At 33.4% G+C, this 17063-nt stretch overlaps 1 protein-coding gene across 1 annotated transcript; it reads right to left on the bottom strand.

The window, feature by feature from the left end:
• On the bottom strand, nucleotides 1-9899 carry LOC7463086 (lysine-specific demethylase REF6). Its single transcript, XM_024586511.2, has 7 exons — nucleotides 8706-9899; nucleotides 7244-7322; nucleotides 6807-6874; nucleotides 6546-6696; nucleotides 5421-6094; nucleotides 3761-4492; nucleotides 1-2641 (listed from the first exon to the last, which is right to left on the bottom strand). The coding sequence occupies exons 1-7, from the start codon at nucleotides 9571-9573 to the stop codon at nucleotides 237-239; spliced, it is 4977 nt and encodes a 1658-aa protein (XP_024442279.1). The 5' UTR covers nucleotides 9574-9899; the 3' UTR covers nucleotides 1-236.
• Between the last annotated feature and the right edge of the window lie 7164 nt (nucleotides 9900-17063).

Raw genomic sequence — 17063 nt, 5'->3', positions numbered from 1 at the left:
TTAAATAGAAACAAGAATTGGCATTTGGCAATGATTGGAGATTAATCTGTTTCAATATCCAAGCAACTGCTCAGGTTGCAGTAAATGGAAGGCCACTTAAACCCCTGGTGAAGAGAATTAATTGTTACTCTCAATGACAATTACAGGGAAACTCTAATCTCTATCTTTTAAACCTAGCCCTACCCTGTCAAATGAACAATTTCATTAGCAATGTTAAATTACATTTGTTCTTTATATTACCCCCTGCTTTTCTTTGCCGAATGACCAGTCTTACGCTTGTGACGACTGAAATCTGACACAAATCTGAATGTTTGTCCACAGCCTTCCTCAGCACACACATATGGACGCTCACCTGTGTGAACCCTGATATGTTCTGTCCGGGCCCATGCCCACTTGAACGTCATCTTGCATCCCTTCCAAGGGCACTTGAGAGGGCGGTCATCTATGTGGACTCGGCGATGCTGAACTAAATATTTGTGTGAGAAGAACTTCTTTCCACACCCCTTGACTGGACAAATGTTTCTTTTGTGCATTGCAAGCTCTTGTTTTGATCCAAAACTCATTGTGCACCCGTCAATGTCACACTGATATTCTGCTTCCTCATCTTTTATTTTAACATTCTTTCTGCCAACTGGAGCCTTCACTGCTGAAGCATCCTTCAGTTTTTTCCTACTGTTTTGTTGCTTTTCTTTCAGCTTTGTTTCCAACTGTTTTGGAGGCTTTGAGGGTCTTTTCCTAAGGCGCGTGCTAGGTCCACCTTCTACCCCCTCTTCAGAATGTGAATCAAACTGCCTAGCATTCAGCTCACTTTTACCAATACGTTGCTGAGGAGTCTCTTGCTTTATTTGCCTCTCTTGTTTTATTAATTTCAGGGTTTCTTTTTTTATCATCTTGGGGGCAATGTGCTTTGGTTTCCGAGTCCCTTGTTTCATTTGGCAAAGTGTTGCAGATTTCTTCTGCTTGCTTCGAAGAATCCTCTTCTGCTGCTGATCAGAATTATCCTCCAGCAAGTCATCTGAAACAAGATCTTCCCTCTCAATAAATCTGGCTTGCTTGCTTCTAGGAGCCTTCCTAGGGTGCCGATGAGTATTATTCTCCCACAGATCATCAGAAATTACAACTTCCCTCTCAATAAAGTTCATCTTTTTGCTTTTTGGAATTCTTCTGCGATGCTCATGGGTATCATCTTCCTGCAGATCATCTGAAGCTGCATCTTCACTCTCAACAAATTTGGCCATTTTGCTTCTAGGAATTCTTTTGCGCTGCCAGTCAGTATTGTCCTCATGAGAATCGTCTGAAATTGCATCTTCCCCTTCAACAAATTTGGCTTGCTTGCTTTTAAGAACCCTTCCATGATGCTGATGGATATTGTCGTCCAATGAATCATCCGAAACTGCATTTTCCCTCTCAATTAATTTGGCTAGCTTGCTTCTAGAAAATCTCGGGAGCCGCTGATATGCACTTTCATCCAATGAATCATCAGAAACCACATCGTTCCTTTTAATAAGTTGGGCTCGCTTGCCTCTAGATACCCTCCTGTTGTGCTGATGAGAGTCACTCTCCATTGAATCATCTGAAATCACACCTTCCTTGTCAATATATTTCAATTGTTTGCTCTTAGGAACCCTCCCATGTAGCCAACGAGAACTCTCCTCTGGTGAATCATCTGAAAATGCATCTTCACTCTCAGTATATTTTGCTTGTGTGCTTCTTGGAGCTCTCTCATGCCACTGATCACTATTATCATCCAGTGAGTTATCAGAAGCTGCAGATCGTCTCTCAAAAAATTTGGCTCGGTCACTCCTGTGAGCTCTCTTAAGCTGCTTTTGAAACTTGTTCTCCACTGAAGCATAAGAAACAGTATTTTCCCTCTTGATAGATTTGGCTTGCTTGCTTCTACGCATTCTCCTATACTGCTGACGAACATGCTCTGCTAATGGATCATCTGAAACTGCATCATCACTCTCAACAGATTTGGCCCATTTGCGCCTGCACCTCACACGCTGCCTATGACAATTATCCCCCATCGAGTCTTCTGAATCCGGTTCTTCTGCTTCCAGACACTTTACTTTCTTAATCGATCGACTCCCTGCTGTTATTTTCCTCTTCCTCCCAGATTTTCTAGTGGTTTCAGTTTTGTTGCTGGTTTGTGGTTTTTTCTCAAGCTTTTCATCTGGTGTTGCCGAAGCATGGAAGCTTCTTTCTTGTTCTTGTTCATGATCTTGATCCACATGATCACTTATCACTAGAAAGGGATGAACTTGATTTGACATCCAAACTTTTCCACACCATTTCCCAGCCACAACTTTTTTTGGTTTGCCAGACCTCCTTCCATACACCTTGAATTTTGGGGTCGAGCTAACTGAAGAAGCAAGACCAAACGCATTGTATATAACAGAATTGTATGGCATCTGCTTACTATAAAAAGGAGATCGGCTGAGGTTGGCACTGAAAAAGAGATTGATCCCCAACTTTACAGCCCAGTCCCCACTCCCTGGTATGGCTTCCTCACTATCCAAAGCTGACTGGATCCTCTCCTCGTCCTCTTTGGCAGCATCCCTGAAAGTGATGTCATTCCATAGATGATCAATCCCCAGTTCTTCTGACACTAACTTTGCCTCCCCTTCAATCCTGGGATACTCTGTAAAAGTTTAATGAAAATCCATGAATTCAAGTAAACAGATAAATAATAAGCAACTTCTTGCTATAATAGTGGATATAATCTGGAGAGATGACTTGAGCATAATAAAGTTTTCTGAAAAAACTATGATGGATAGAGTTGCCATATTGATTTATCATCACACATTGACTACACTTTCTCCAGCTTAAGTGGCACTTTCACAGAAAAACTGAGGGCCTGTAGAGAGTAAATGTGTGTAATATAATGGAGCATAGTGCAATTTTCTTGCTGTGGCACTGATAGGGACAAAGGAATAGCATGGAGCAGCAACTCTTTTTCATCCATGTTACACAGATTCTCTCTCTTAAAAACACAATCCACATGATCAAATTCTCTTCAGAAATGGAAATCTTGTCCTTAGAAACCAGGACAATTGAAAAGGAGGGTAAGGCTCCAAGGGGTTTAAAGCGCACAGATGAAAGGAAAATTCTTGACTTGTGAACTTTTTTGGCAAGTGTGGAGTGCTGTTTTTTTGAAGCTGGATAAAGGCTCTTCACTTATGGTTTTCATATAGGAAACAATATTTTGTTTATTTTTTCCACAACTAAAGCTTTTGCAGATTCCTTGTCTTGTAAATAAGCTTCTTGTTTGTTGTGTATGGATTGCACCCCTTGGTGCTCTTTGCAAAAATATTTGCTTATTATGGAGATTAGAGTTCACTTAGTATTAATCAAGACCAATCTACGAGAACTACATGAACCATGCAGCGAAACAAAATGGTATGACACTCTAAAGTCTAAACCATCATGAACAGGTACAATGTATGGTCACTTGAAACAGAAAAGCAAAACAAAAAAGGTGCATATTCCCCGTTCTAGGGTCAGTCTAGCTACTTGAAAATCACAAACCAACCTACAGCAAGTGTGCTGGTATGACCACACTCAATTATCTCATGATCTCTACATTCATGCTTTGCCATGCACCACCCAAAAAGAAAAGTTCTACATGAAACTTGATTTTGAAAAACAAACAAACACTAGAAAAGAAGGAAACCGGAAAGGAGAGAAGGTAGTGCTTATTCTATTACGAAAAACTTCTATGGCCTCAACCATATAAAGAAGAAGAAAAAGAAAAACACACCTGGATGACAGAGAAGCAATATATGTACTCCACCAATTTGACGAAGTTGCTGTTCTATTTCTACAGCATGCTCAAGACAGAACACATGCATGCATGAAGAATCTTTGTCAGATCTTTGGGTAAATGGCATGTCTGGATTCTCTATTGGTGCAATAGGCCTGTTGAACTTTGTTTTTTCAATATCATGGACAATTGGGGAACAATTTAAAGACACGTGTGACATTGACATCGGATCTCTGTATCTACCATCCAAACTGTTTGATTCAATTGAAGCAAGGTTACCGGTTGGGAAGCCAAAAGAACACTCATCAGTTTTATCCTTGAAATCATCTCGTCTATCTCCATGTTCTGGATTCATATCATTAGCTTTGAGAGGAACATCATCCCGCTCATCAAGTCTTGATGGAGATTGAGGGAGACCACCGGTTGCAGCATCATAGTCCTTCTGCTTGTAAGAAGGGAAGGCGGAACTCTGACACTGATATTTGTTTTCTAATGGACAGTTTGTCATGTTAATTTCATCATGGTGAGATAGATCTGCTTCAACCTGATCTTCCTCAGAGTCAGAAGAATTTCCATAATTCAAAGCTAACAGGCCAAGAGCAGAAGCCTCTAACTGTTTTGCAGAGCTGGAAGCCACTTCAACACCTTGATCTGCCATCTGAATTTGGTAATTAGGAGATTGAACAGGGACGTCATAAAAACCAGCCGCGGTATTCTTTTCCACCCACCCTGTTTTAGAGCAAAGATATCCATGTTGAAAACTAGCAGCTATAAGAAGGAAAGCATGAAACCACAAAGAAAACGCAAACAAAGACAAATACAATATGCAGGTTAAATATAATGTGTAGCTGGTTGGATAAGTGTGTTGGTATACAAAGAATTTAGACAGCAGAATGTGCAGCTTGATCTAAAACAGGTTCAGCACACCAACATTTCCTGAGAACATTATTATGGCATGCAGCAGATTTTTTACTTTAATCCACTCATCATTGTATGACAAATCCAAAGATTTTTCCTAGTCCATTTCAAATCAGAAAGAGACAAATCAGGGAAAGTTTTGAACAAATAAAATCACTGTTGATCCAGATAACTTGTAAACATGACCACTTTTATTCCGATGAATTCCACAAAAACATAATTTATTTATTTTTTATCATATTAACACACTGCAACTGTTCTGTAATGGATTGGCCCCAAGTATTTTCATATTTATTTTCCTCCAAAGAACAAGTATGCTCTTTCCCAGTAATCCCTTTCCTAATGTTCATGAATATGTTCATGAATATCAACAAATACCACTGCATCAAGAACAGCAATTCTGACTACCAACTGATATGCCCACATAAAATGAAAAATAATAAAACTTAATCTTTAAAGCATCATCAATGATTTGTGAGGGGATTAAGGTATCATTTAATTAAGATCAACCTGCCCAAATCCTCCCTACTCCTGAGGTCAGGTCTTAGCCAGAGGCTTCAACATTGGTATACTGATGTTAAGGGTTTGTATCAGGCAATCCAAATTCCAGACAACACATCAGTGTCCAATTAAACACATGGTTGGATCATAACTAAGTACCACTTGACTTTGACTACTATGTTATTGTGTAATATAGAGGCAAGTAACAAAAGACGTAGAGTTTTTCCATCAAACATACTTGAGGAATTCTGCTCAGAAATGTTTGCAATCCCACCAGCAACAGCAAAAACATCCCTAGTTACTCCAGAACCAACGGCCCAATCATTAAAGAAGCTGCAATCAGCTGACATGAGGTATCTAGAAGCTGCTTCCTTTGGTTGAATGATGGCAAGGCAATCAAAGCTCAATATCCCGCATGTGACGCATGAAAACAGTCTCTGATCTGACAACTTATCACCATGAATGGAACGACCTCTTTCAGTGCCTATGTTCATACTCTGTGAGCATTCATTTCCATTTAATGTGGAAAATCTATTCCTTTCACACAAAGAAGCAAACTTTGCTTTCACTGAAAAGATGCCTTTCACTTGATTGATTTCCTGGTTCTTGTCCTGCAAGATGTCACCAGAACCTGAGCTTTTTGAGGATTTCATAACATCCTTCTGGCTGCATAATCCAAGGGTGGGGTTGTCTCTTAACTGGGATCCAACTCGTAATTTTGAACAAACAGAAATGTCTGAAGAACCTCGTGGAAGAAGCACCACTGAAGATCCTTTTCCAAGAATATGAAGCAGGTCATTATTCTGTATCATATTTTTCACAAATTGCTCTTTAACCAGCATTTCTCCTTCACCCTTTTGCTTATCTTTCAGTCTTGAACTCCGTGGTTTAGCAATGATGTTCATGGGTATTCTGGAAGGGAGAAAATAAAGGCTATGAGGATTCTATAATCATAACGAATATTGCATGTGGAATAAAGGGTAGCATCCTAAAATAGAATGTCAACAGATCAGTTCACATGCTAGAGACACTCACCTAGGAATAAAATACAGAATAGACTTGGATCAACTTAAATAATGAATTACCAAATAATGAGGTGACAATATGATAGATTTCCAATGAAATTCTTCCCAGCAGTGTGATGCTGAAGATCTCAAACTCTACTAAGTTTCAAGATTAGTAGATATAGAATAATGAATTGAAACTCTTGCTATGCTATGGGTACAACAGCACAAAGTTAATAAAAACTATCTTGAATTTGAAATAATCAAATTTTTGAAACAGCCCACAGGCAAGGTATTGAAAGAATTGTACTGGCAGTTCAACAACCAAGAAGAAAGTTGCAAATGTTCAATCAGGATACCTTGTACAAAATTCGAGTGCAAGATCATACAGTAACTGGAAATGAGACACCATAGGAGGGTAATTGATTGAAGCTCTTCGAATAGCAGCATCTTTAGCAACCATCAACCATTCAGGCGTTGCAATATTGGCTGCCTCCCCGCAATTGAATCCTGGAAGTCAAATATAAAGGATGAAGCATGTACTTGCATCAACAAAAGTAACAACAGCATAATCACTGTCCCAAAGAAGGATGCTAAAGTGAGATATGAAGGCAATTTACCATGACTGAACCCTGAATGATAGGCTCTTGGGAAGGTGACCACAAATTCCCCAGCATTTTGGACTAACCTGATTTGGAGCAACTGGAAGCATTAGAAATACAGAGATAAAAGTCATGCCACATGCAAAACATTAAAGGCTCTATGCAAGTATTATGGTTTGCTCTTTAGGCGGTGAAGGGAAAGGTTAAGATGAAATTCTGGTCCTTAAGAGATCACTTTTGAAGGATTGACCGTCTTTCCCTGCACTTCAACTCAGTTCTCAATCATACTGAACTGCTAATTAATCAATCACGTTTAATTAAGTCAAGGAAATAGCATCATAAAATTCTAAAGTTCATACGTAAACGAGTGACCCATATAATGAAATTTAAGGAAGTTATTGGAAAGCTAAAGGAGAATGCTTAGGAGCAGAACAGAGCAGGGATTAAGAGGGTACCTGCAGCATGGTACACCTGCACTGATAAATACTTCAGGTGACATTACTGTCGTCTTCTCACCAAGAACAGCAAATGTAACTGATAGATCAAGGGTGAAAGTGGAGTTCAGTACTCAGTTGATTAGAATGAATCCTCAAAAATAAAGACAACTGCCATCTATTGATTCTAAAATCTAAACGAAGTTGCTTTTACTTGGCACAGATGCAGTCAATAAAACAGCATAACAATTTTTTTAAGAGCAAGATAATCAAGAAGATAAAAAGAAATATTCTCATCAATTAACTGGATCCCACATAAAGTGCCTTTCCATCAAACATGAATCCCACATCTTCAAAGTGACATATGAAAGCAGTGCAGGTAAGTCACAAAAGCACCTATTCTCATAAGGAAGAAAAAACATGCTTGTTTCTTCATCTCGAGAGGATAAATTCAGGTGACACAATAAGGAGATGGAAGAGCTAGAAGTTGCTCACATAGTTGCATATAATATGGGTAGAAAGCTAAGGAAAGTTCTAAGGCAACTAAGCAAGAACCAGTGAAGGAGGGAGAGGAGACCTACATTCACTGTGTACTATCAACATGAAAAAAAAAATCACATATCAGTTACATGGAGAATGTCAGAATTTCATGCATGATCATCTCTCCAACCAGAATTAAACTTTTTGCAGATGAAGATATCGCATAATATTTGCTTGGAATTAGTCTACACTTATCCTTCATGCTTGTGCCTCCAATTCATTTCAAGTGACTCAAAATAGCTACTAAGAATTACTACTAGATACAGAAACTGATAGGAATAAACACAGAAATCACCAAGAAATTTAACTGAATGGTCATTAAACCCTAAAATAAAAACACTTAAAAAAAAACACTCCAAGATAAAGGCACATGAAATGCACTACAACCTTCTCATAACTAGTTAGATCACACAATGTCTATGAAAAAGCAAAAGCAAGACAACCCACTCAGTATCTATCACAGCGGCTTAAACTTTAAGTAAAGCATAAAAACTTTATAGATTCAATCAAGGACTTGTACAGTAACAAGCAAAACCATCACTAAAAGACACTATCAAACCTCAGAGCTCTCAAAGCAAGTCAGAATGCACAAATTAAAACCATCCCAGACAAATCAACCACTGCCTTTCTTGCCAAGTGTATAGCTCCATGATCTATCTTTATAACTTACATCAGTTGCTCAGAACATTCCCAGTACTAACAATTGTCAAAACATATTGTTCAAATAAACAAGCATGACATCTAATCCTTACTACACACCTCCAATATTCGTCCATTTAACTAGATTCTACAAAATTCACACGGACATGTAAAAAACAACACACAAAACTACCAATGCAATTAAAGAAGGATATAAATATCCCAAAAACAGTGGAATCTAATTACTAGTAGCTCCAACATTGAATGCCTAGAGAAAAAAAAAACAAAAACAAAACTAACTCACCAAGAGGATTAATCTCTCCGCCATACCCATGAACCCTAACAACTTCCTCAAATGCAACAGCAGCCTCTCTAGGCACACCATACCAAGTCTTCCCAGCACCCATATGCATATAATTTAAGCTATGCAAATCATGATCCTCAACATGCCAAGCAAACCAACTAAACATCATCCCAACATAAACCATAGGCGAAGTAACCCCAGGTATTTCCTCCTTCATAAACCTCAACAAGGACCCTTTTGCCCTTGAAACTCCCCTCATATTCCACTCAGTATCCCCCACACTCATTCCCTCCCCAGCAACCCCTCCTTGTCCCTCCTTTTTCCTCGGAGAAAACGCAGAACCAGGCATATCATTCGCATATTCTACAGAAAAAGGCTTATCTAAAGTAGCTTTCCAATAAAGGGTTTCAATTTCTAATGGAGAAAGAGCTCCCTTCTTAAAGAACTTCTTCAAGTAATTCTTCTCAAAGGTTCTAGCCTTGGTTTCAAATTCTTGAAATGTGTAGGTCTCCCCGCTCTGCCACACGGGTTTTTGAACAGGGCGGGGTTTCCTGGGGCAAAATCCGATCTGCTGCTGTCGTGTGGTGAATGTGGGGGCGGAAGAACCACCGTTACGGGCGCAGAGAGAGCGGTTGAGATTAGAAAGAGTGGTTTTTTTAGCAGAGGGTAAGACAGGAGGGATAATTTTGCAGATTCCATATTGAGAAGCTTCTTTTTCAATTTTGAAAATGTAAGCAATTGGATCTTGGAATTCAGATAGTGTTGGACGGTATTCAGGTGCTAAAGGTAAGTTCTTTAGCCATTGACATACTTCTGTAGTTGTTGGAGGTTGTGGTGGGTCTAAACTTAACCCACTTGGAGCTGCCATTAAATACAAAAGACGAAACTTTTTCTGTGGGTCTTTCTTCTTCTCTCAAATGAAGTCCATTGTGGTATGGACTTGGAAGAGAAAGAGAGAGAGAAGGAGAGAGAAGGAGAGGAGGTGGTGGTTAGATTCCCAGTCTGTGCTTCTTCTATGTTTTAATGGTGTTTTTGTGTTTTGGGATGGGTTTTTTTACTTTCTTTCTTTTTTTTATATGTTTTTGTCCTTTTTTGGTATTTTGGGGTTTTGGCCTGTTTTTGTTAGGAATAATTTATTACAGGGAGTGGAAGAGGGAGGTGAAAATGCCAATGGAGGGCAGAGGAGAGGGGTAAGGTGAGAGAAAGGGAGGAGAGTGGAGGTGGCATGTGAGTGGGGTTTTATTCTGGTGTTGGTAATGGGGAGAGGGAGAGAGTGTGAATGCCACTTCCTTTTCTTCTATAATATTTATTATAGTTATTTTTTAAAGAGTTTTTTATTTGAAAAATATTAAAATAATATTTTTTTAATTTTAAAAAATATTAATTTAAAGTATATAAAAACATAAAAAAAATTAAATTTTTTAAAAATACTCTTGAAAGGTAAAAATAAACAGAAACTTATTTATCGTTGGTGTTGTTTTTGTTTTTGAAACTAGTATAATTTTGGTAATGGGTTTTGGTGGAAATACATTGGAGTCCAATTGTGTTCTCTAATATTTAATTTCCGTCCTTAAACCTTTTTTCTATTAGGACATGTCGGTTTGTTTCAATCTAGTGGATTAGGCTTGTTAGTGCAAGTTAGTACATAAACTAAAACGACTTAGTTTCCCCCCACTCCTCTGTTCATATAAATAAATAACGAAGCAATTGAATTTCTTTTCATTTTTATTTTTTTAATTTTATCATTTGATTTTGTTTTTTATCCCATCCTTTTATGGCCTAATTCCACGAGATAAAATTTTTAATTATAATAAAAATAAAATTTTTAAAGTGAGAACTGAGAAGACCACGATATAAAGTATGAAGAAAATACATAATTAATTTTAAAGTTTTTATAATTTTTATTTTGATCTAAAAACTTATTTTATTTATTTATTAGTCTTTGTGCTATGAAGAGAAAGAGAGAGAGAAACTCATTGAAAAACAATGAGGTTGTCATTAAGCCACAATTTAACCAAAAAAAAGATATTTGTGTCAATGAGTTTTTCTTCTCGATAGAAGTTGAATGGAGGTGATTTTTTTCTCTAAAATGACAAGAAAAGTAGATCATGTTTGATTTTGATTTCTTACATTCTATTGACTTTTGTTGTTTTTTATTTAAAATATTTTGGTATTTCAAGGTTATTACACGATTTGTATAGATTTTTATGATGTTTTTAGATGAAAATAGATAAAAAATTGATTTTTAGGGCAAACACTTCTTCCCGATTTTTCAATCACTGTAATGATTGTTGAATTCTAGACAGCATACCGAGTAGATGACTTGTCACCCAATTTAAAGAAATAAAAGAAATAAAGAAGTGGACGACACTTGAGGAAAAAAAAAAACAAAACTAGGTTCAACCGCGAGCTTCCAAGTCCAAGTGCCCTCGGGCTTTTTTTCTAAGACTAGGTGTGTGGGCTTGCGTAACCTATTTTTGTTTTTTCTTTAATTCAAATTTATTTTTTCAAATTTAATTAATTTAAAATGTTATAAATATATTAATTGACCAAGTTCTTAAATTATATTATAGATATCATTTTATTAAATATCATTCAATTTTTACTTTGTTTTATAACAATAGTATAATGGTTTTTTTTATAATATTAACAAAAAACATTACAACCATTATTTTTCTTAATTTTATCTGGTTGATTTCTTGACAGTTTATTTTTTTATTGTCGTATAATTAAATAAAAATTATTTTAAAAAAATAATGTTATTAATTCTAGTTAGATTCATGGCTCAAGTCGCAGATTTGATATGTTAGCTAGGGTTAGCCTAGTTTGCAATGGTGTATTTTTTAAATTAAAAATAAAATAACTTCCACTGATATTACAATAAAAACACCATTCATGTTATTATAAAATTATCATAAAAAAAAATAACCATAGACAATCTCATAACTTTTTGGTATTTTAAAATTAAAATAAGTGACTTGTGCGTGATATTCAATGGTTAAATAGGATGAAATATAATAGAAGGGATTCCAATTAAAACACCCTTTGGTTTGCAAGTTGAAATAGGGAATAAATAAATAAAAGGGTGTCGATCAAAAAAGGCATATACTCAGGGGTGTTTATACTGTTAAGCTAATAGATCTTGATGGTAGATGAGTAGAATGCTAGCAAATGGGTTTGTTTGGTAGTGTGGTTGCGGTTGCTTTTCAAATAGCTTTTCGTGCCAAAATACATGACGATGATGTTTTTTTATTTTTTAAAAATTATTTTTGACATCAGCACATCAAAATGATTTGAAAACACTAAAAACATATTAATTTGAAGTTAATAAAAAAATAAAAAATTTTCAAATTTTATCAAAAACGCTTCTGAAACGCCGAAACAAACAGACCTGGACAACCGCTAGAAACACTTGCTGCTATACTAGACCCCGTGGACAATAATAATGAAAAAATAGCCTTGCTTTTGACTATAAATTTTATTTTATTTTAATTGAGAAGGTATTTGTTTTACCTAAAATATTCTGCATATTGTTTTTTAAGAATATTTATATGAAAATTAATCGATATTTTACACATTTGTTTTTTATAAAAAGATTTATATAAATTTTTTTTGATATAAAATATTTCATAATTAAATTTTAAATTTAGTCTATTAGTTGAAAAATAATTCTAGCTAGTGGAATTTTATAAAATATTTTACTCATTAATTCACTCATAATATCATCTAATTATTTTAATAATTATCTCATTATTGCTATCTCTGTCAACACTACCACTTTCTCCACTACCACTCCCATTATAAACACTACCCTAACCACAACTAAAGTATACACATCATCATTATTTTATCATCACTTTATTTTTTACATTACTATTCATCTAACATCACAAATTTTATTTCAATGTAAAATGTTTTATAAAAGAATATTTTTTATTTATAAAATATTATTTTTTGAAACAAACACCTTTTAAATAAAGAAACATCCCGTTCTTTTTGGGTGCGTTTGTTTTTTAAAAACTGATTTCTGGAAAACCACATTCCAAACTCTCATATGTTTGTTTGACAATATAAAAACTAGTCAACGGAAAACACTTTCCTGTAAAAAAAAAATGGCTTGATTTTCAGGAAAGTGTTTTTCTTTTATTTTGGCCGGAAAACACTTTATAGAAGTTGTGAAAAAAATAAAAATATCATATTACTTGCTGATTATGTCAAATTTAGTCCTCAAACTTTCGATTGCTATATATTATGTTTGAATCTTTTTTTTTTCAATTTCATCCCTTAAAATTTGATTTAATTTGATTTTTATATTAACTTTGGTCCTTATTTTTATAACTATTATTTACTTTTCTCTTGTTATTTTTTTAATTGAAATTTTTTATCATCAAATTTGGTTCTCATTCTATTGATTGTTACTTATTTTATTTAAAATAATTTATGAAATTATAATTATTATTATTTTAATTTCATCATCTTTTAAATTTTTTTATCTGTTAGATTTGATCTCTATTATTTTGATTATTATTTATTTTAGTTGAGATCATTTATGAAATTAGATTTTTTTTTCAATTTCATTATCATTCAACTTTTTAATTGTAAGATTTGTTCCTTATTATTTTAATAAACTTGAAAAAAAATAAAACATTAATAAGCTATTTTCCAACTTATTTTCTATAACATAACCAAACACTGGAAAATATTTTTCAATTTATTTTCTATGACACTACCAAACATCAAAAAATAATTTACTTTTCAAAAATACCATTTTCCAAAAAAAATCACTTTTCTGGAACTTTATCTCTGATTAGGGGTGAGCAAAAAAACCGGAAAACCGATTAAACCGGAAAAAAAATAACCGAAAAAACCGATTAAATTTTTGAAAAAATCGGCCGGTTCGGTTCGGTTTCGGTTTTATAAACAAAAAACCGAAAAAACCAAACCGAACCGAAACCGATAAAAAACCGGAAAAAAACCGAGCCAAAACCGAGCCAAACTGGAAAAAACCGAGCCAAAACCGGAAAAAATGAGCCAAACCGGTTTTTGCCCTAAAAAACAAACCGAAACCGGTCGGTTTGACCCGGTTTCGGTTTTTTTTTTTTTAAAAAAATTCGGTTTGGTTACTTTTTTTTTGATAAAAACCGAACCGAACCGAAAATAATGACCCTTATCTCTGATCATTTATTTGCAAAAACTCTCTCTTCTCATGGATTGTGCAATTCACAACTAAACCTTATTTATATTTCAGACACATCTAATTAATTTCTTTATTTTTTTCTTAACCAATCCTAAAAAAACACCTTTTAAAATGAATTTAAAAAAGAACCTCAATCCTTAACCATCTTCCTATTCGCTTGTTCACTGAACATCAAAACCACATGAATATTTTAGTTTATTTTTAATTATATTTCTATAGCGCGGCTATACTTTTTTCACTTCGAGGATCCTTGCTTACCTATGTCTTGTCATAATGATTTGTGTTCCCTGTACAATACGTGGCATTTTAATTATTGTATCATTTCTGGAGGATTATGTTTTCGGCTTCAAAGAAAGCATTCCATAATACAATAAACCCTAAATTCGAATTTGGTTTTTGAGTTATTATTGAGCATGCAACAAACCTATATATATATATATATATATATATATATATATATATATATATATATATATATATATATATAATGCATAATCTACAAAGTAAAATTCGTTTCAAACCCACAGGTATGCCATGTTTATATATGCTAGATAAATTAAATTAGTTATAATCTATATTATTTTTTTATCAAGGGTTATGTAAGTCCTCTCCATTTATGAAATTATATTTTTCATTAAAATAAAAGAAAAAAAATAAATTACCATGAATATTTAAGGTTGGAATGATTTGATAGTACTAATAGTAGTTGTCATGAAAGTAGTAAGTGAGGAAAATTATAAGATGTTCGAGAAAAATATTATGAGAGATATTTTTGGAAAACTACAAGAAAAGAAAAGAAAAGAAAACACTGAAATGGTAATTCCTTGTACATATTAAGAGCATATTTGAAAATGTGGTTGCAATTATTTTTCAAAATGTTTTTCATTTGAAAATATATTAAAATATTATTTTTTATTTTTTAAAAATCATTTTTGATATCAATACATTAAAATGATCTAAAAATATAAAAAAATTAATTTAAAGTAAAAAAACAAAAAAAATCAAAATTTTTTAAAAATATTTTTAAAACAGAAAAATAAATAGTGTCAAAGAGGATGATACAAGGAGAACAATTAAATATTATTTTTTGAGAAAGATAAACTATGAAAGTAAATGAACGTGACTTAACCATCCATGGTAGATGAAACACGTGGAACCAGAAACGTGTCATTTACATGAAACAACTTCAACAATCATGTAGAAATGTTTAAAAAGCATTAAAAAAATAAACTAAGATCATAAACTACAGAGGAGATTTTATTAATAAAACTACGAGTTAACTGGGAGCTTATTCTCACAACGAACCAATGACAATATCATGAGAAAATATACGCCAAAACAATGCCAGCTAAAACCTCGAATAGACCAATACTAGATAATAGTCACGTGCAGGTCAGATTAATTATTTTTAATATAAAAAATATTAAATGCTAACATATTTTTAAATAGTAAAAAAATAATTATTATTTCAAAATATGATACATATGGAAAGATATTTTTTTAAATAATGATATTTCTTTTAAATATTGAGACGACGACACATTAGATCGATCTGAGTTAATATGTTAAATTTATGATCCAGTTTATGAGACCATGATAATACTAAAACAAGTAAAATAAATTATGAATGTCAATTTCTAATTAACTTGATATTGAAAGATGAAATTAAAAAAATATTAAATTAAAAAAAAAGTTACGTAAATTAAAATAAATTATGAATGTCAGTTTCTAATTAACCTAATATTGAATGATGAAATTTAAAAAATATTAAATTAAAAAAAAGAATAACAAAAATTACCCAAGTCAACCCACCAAACATGTGATCCGGCTCATGAGATCAGGATAACCCTATAAAAAGCAAATAAAAACATGAAACCTAATTTCTAACCAACATAGCATTGAAAGATAAAATAAAAAATTCAATTATAAAAACAATATAAAAATAACTCGAGTCAACTCGGGTTAACATGTTAAACTCTCGATTTAATTCACAAGATCAAGACAAATTAATATAAAGAAAATTGAAAAAAAAAATTACGAAGCTCTATTTTCAACAAATCTAATGTTAAAACTTAAAATCGTGGTAAAAAAAACTAAATTCATGAGATCGGTATATAATTTTTTTAAAAAAATGATGAAGTATAATTTCTAAAACAATTCAATATTAAATGATAATTTCTTTTAAAAGAAACTTAACTAAAAAAATTAAATTGTTAAATAATAAAACTAAAAAAAACACAAAAAATACTATTTTAACAAATTATTATTTTATGAACATGACTAAAGCGATTTAGCTACACCGTTAGTTTTTGTTTTTAATTAATTGAACCTAACACACTAATTATATTTCCCCTCCTAGCCTAAAGCCTATGAACGTAGGTAGTTAATCCATAATGGGTACAATGGAGTGTTGTAGACAATGAACATCCATGATTATCACAAACGTAGGAGGGAATTTCAAGGGCTTAATGGATGTAGATAGTAAACGTCTATAATTATGACAAATGCGGGAGGGGGTTTTGTTTGTATCGCTTGAACTATCATGCAAACTATTCAAATGAGTATATCACATTATTGACATGAATAAATGCCAACTCAATGTCCTTATTTCACTCAATTTCTCATCATCGTTTACCTCATTCTCTTGCATAATCAAGAAAAAAAAAAATCTCCACCCTTAATATATTTAAAATTAGCAACATAATAGCCCGTTGTGGCTTATTTAGTATAGATGTACCACTACAAGGGGTGGAGTTGGGAAAATAATGGAGCGTTAGTAATGGTGGTAAACATGCGATACCAATGATGGTAATGATAATTATGATACTAATAATGATTAAGTGATTATAGCTGATATAATTGTGGTGAATAAGAAAATGAAGAAAAGGACAAGTCATCTATTATGATCGTGTTTTACAAAAAATTCATGGCTTGTTCGTGAGACTAGGATAATCATGTACAAAAGAAATTTAATAAAAGAAATGAAGGTCAACTCTAAGTAAATTAAATAATGAAAGGAGAAATTGAAAAAAAAATCAATTTAAAAAAATAAAAAGAAACTCGAATTAACTCGACTAACCTACAACACAAGATATGAGATCAAGATAACCTTATAAAAAAAAAAACAAAAGAAATCACGAAGCTCAAAGTTTAATAACACA

The sequence above is a fragment of the Populus trichocarpa genome, chromosome 15, assembly GCF_000002775.5.
Source record: "Populus trichocarpa isolate Nisqually-1 chromosome 15, P.trichocarpa_v4.1, whole genome shotgun sequence".
In the NCBI taxonomy this organism is placed as follows: Eukaryota; Viridiplantae; Streptophyta; class Magnoliopsida; order Malpighiales; family Salicaceae; genus Populus; species Populus trichocarpa.
The sequence above is the reverse complement of the archived record's forward strand: the minus strand, read 5'-3'. Positions and strand labels throughout refer to the sequence as shown.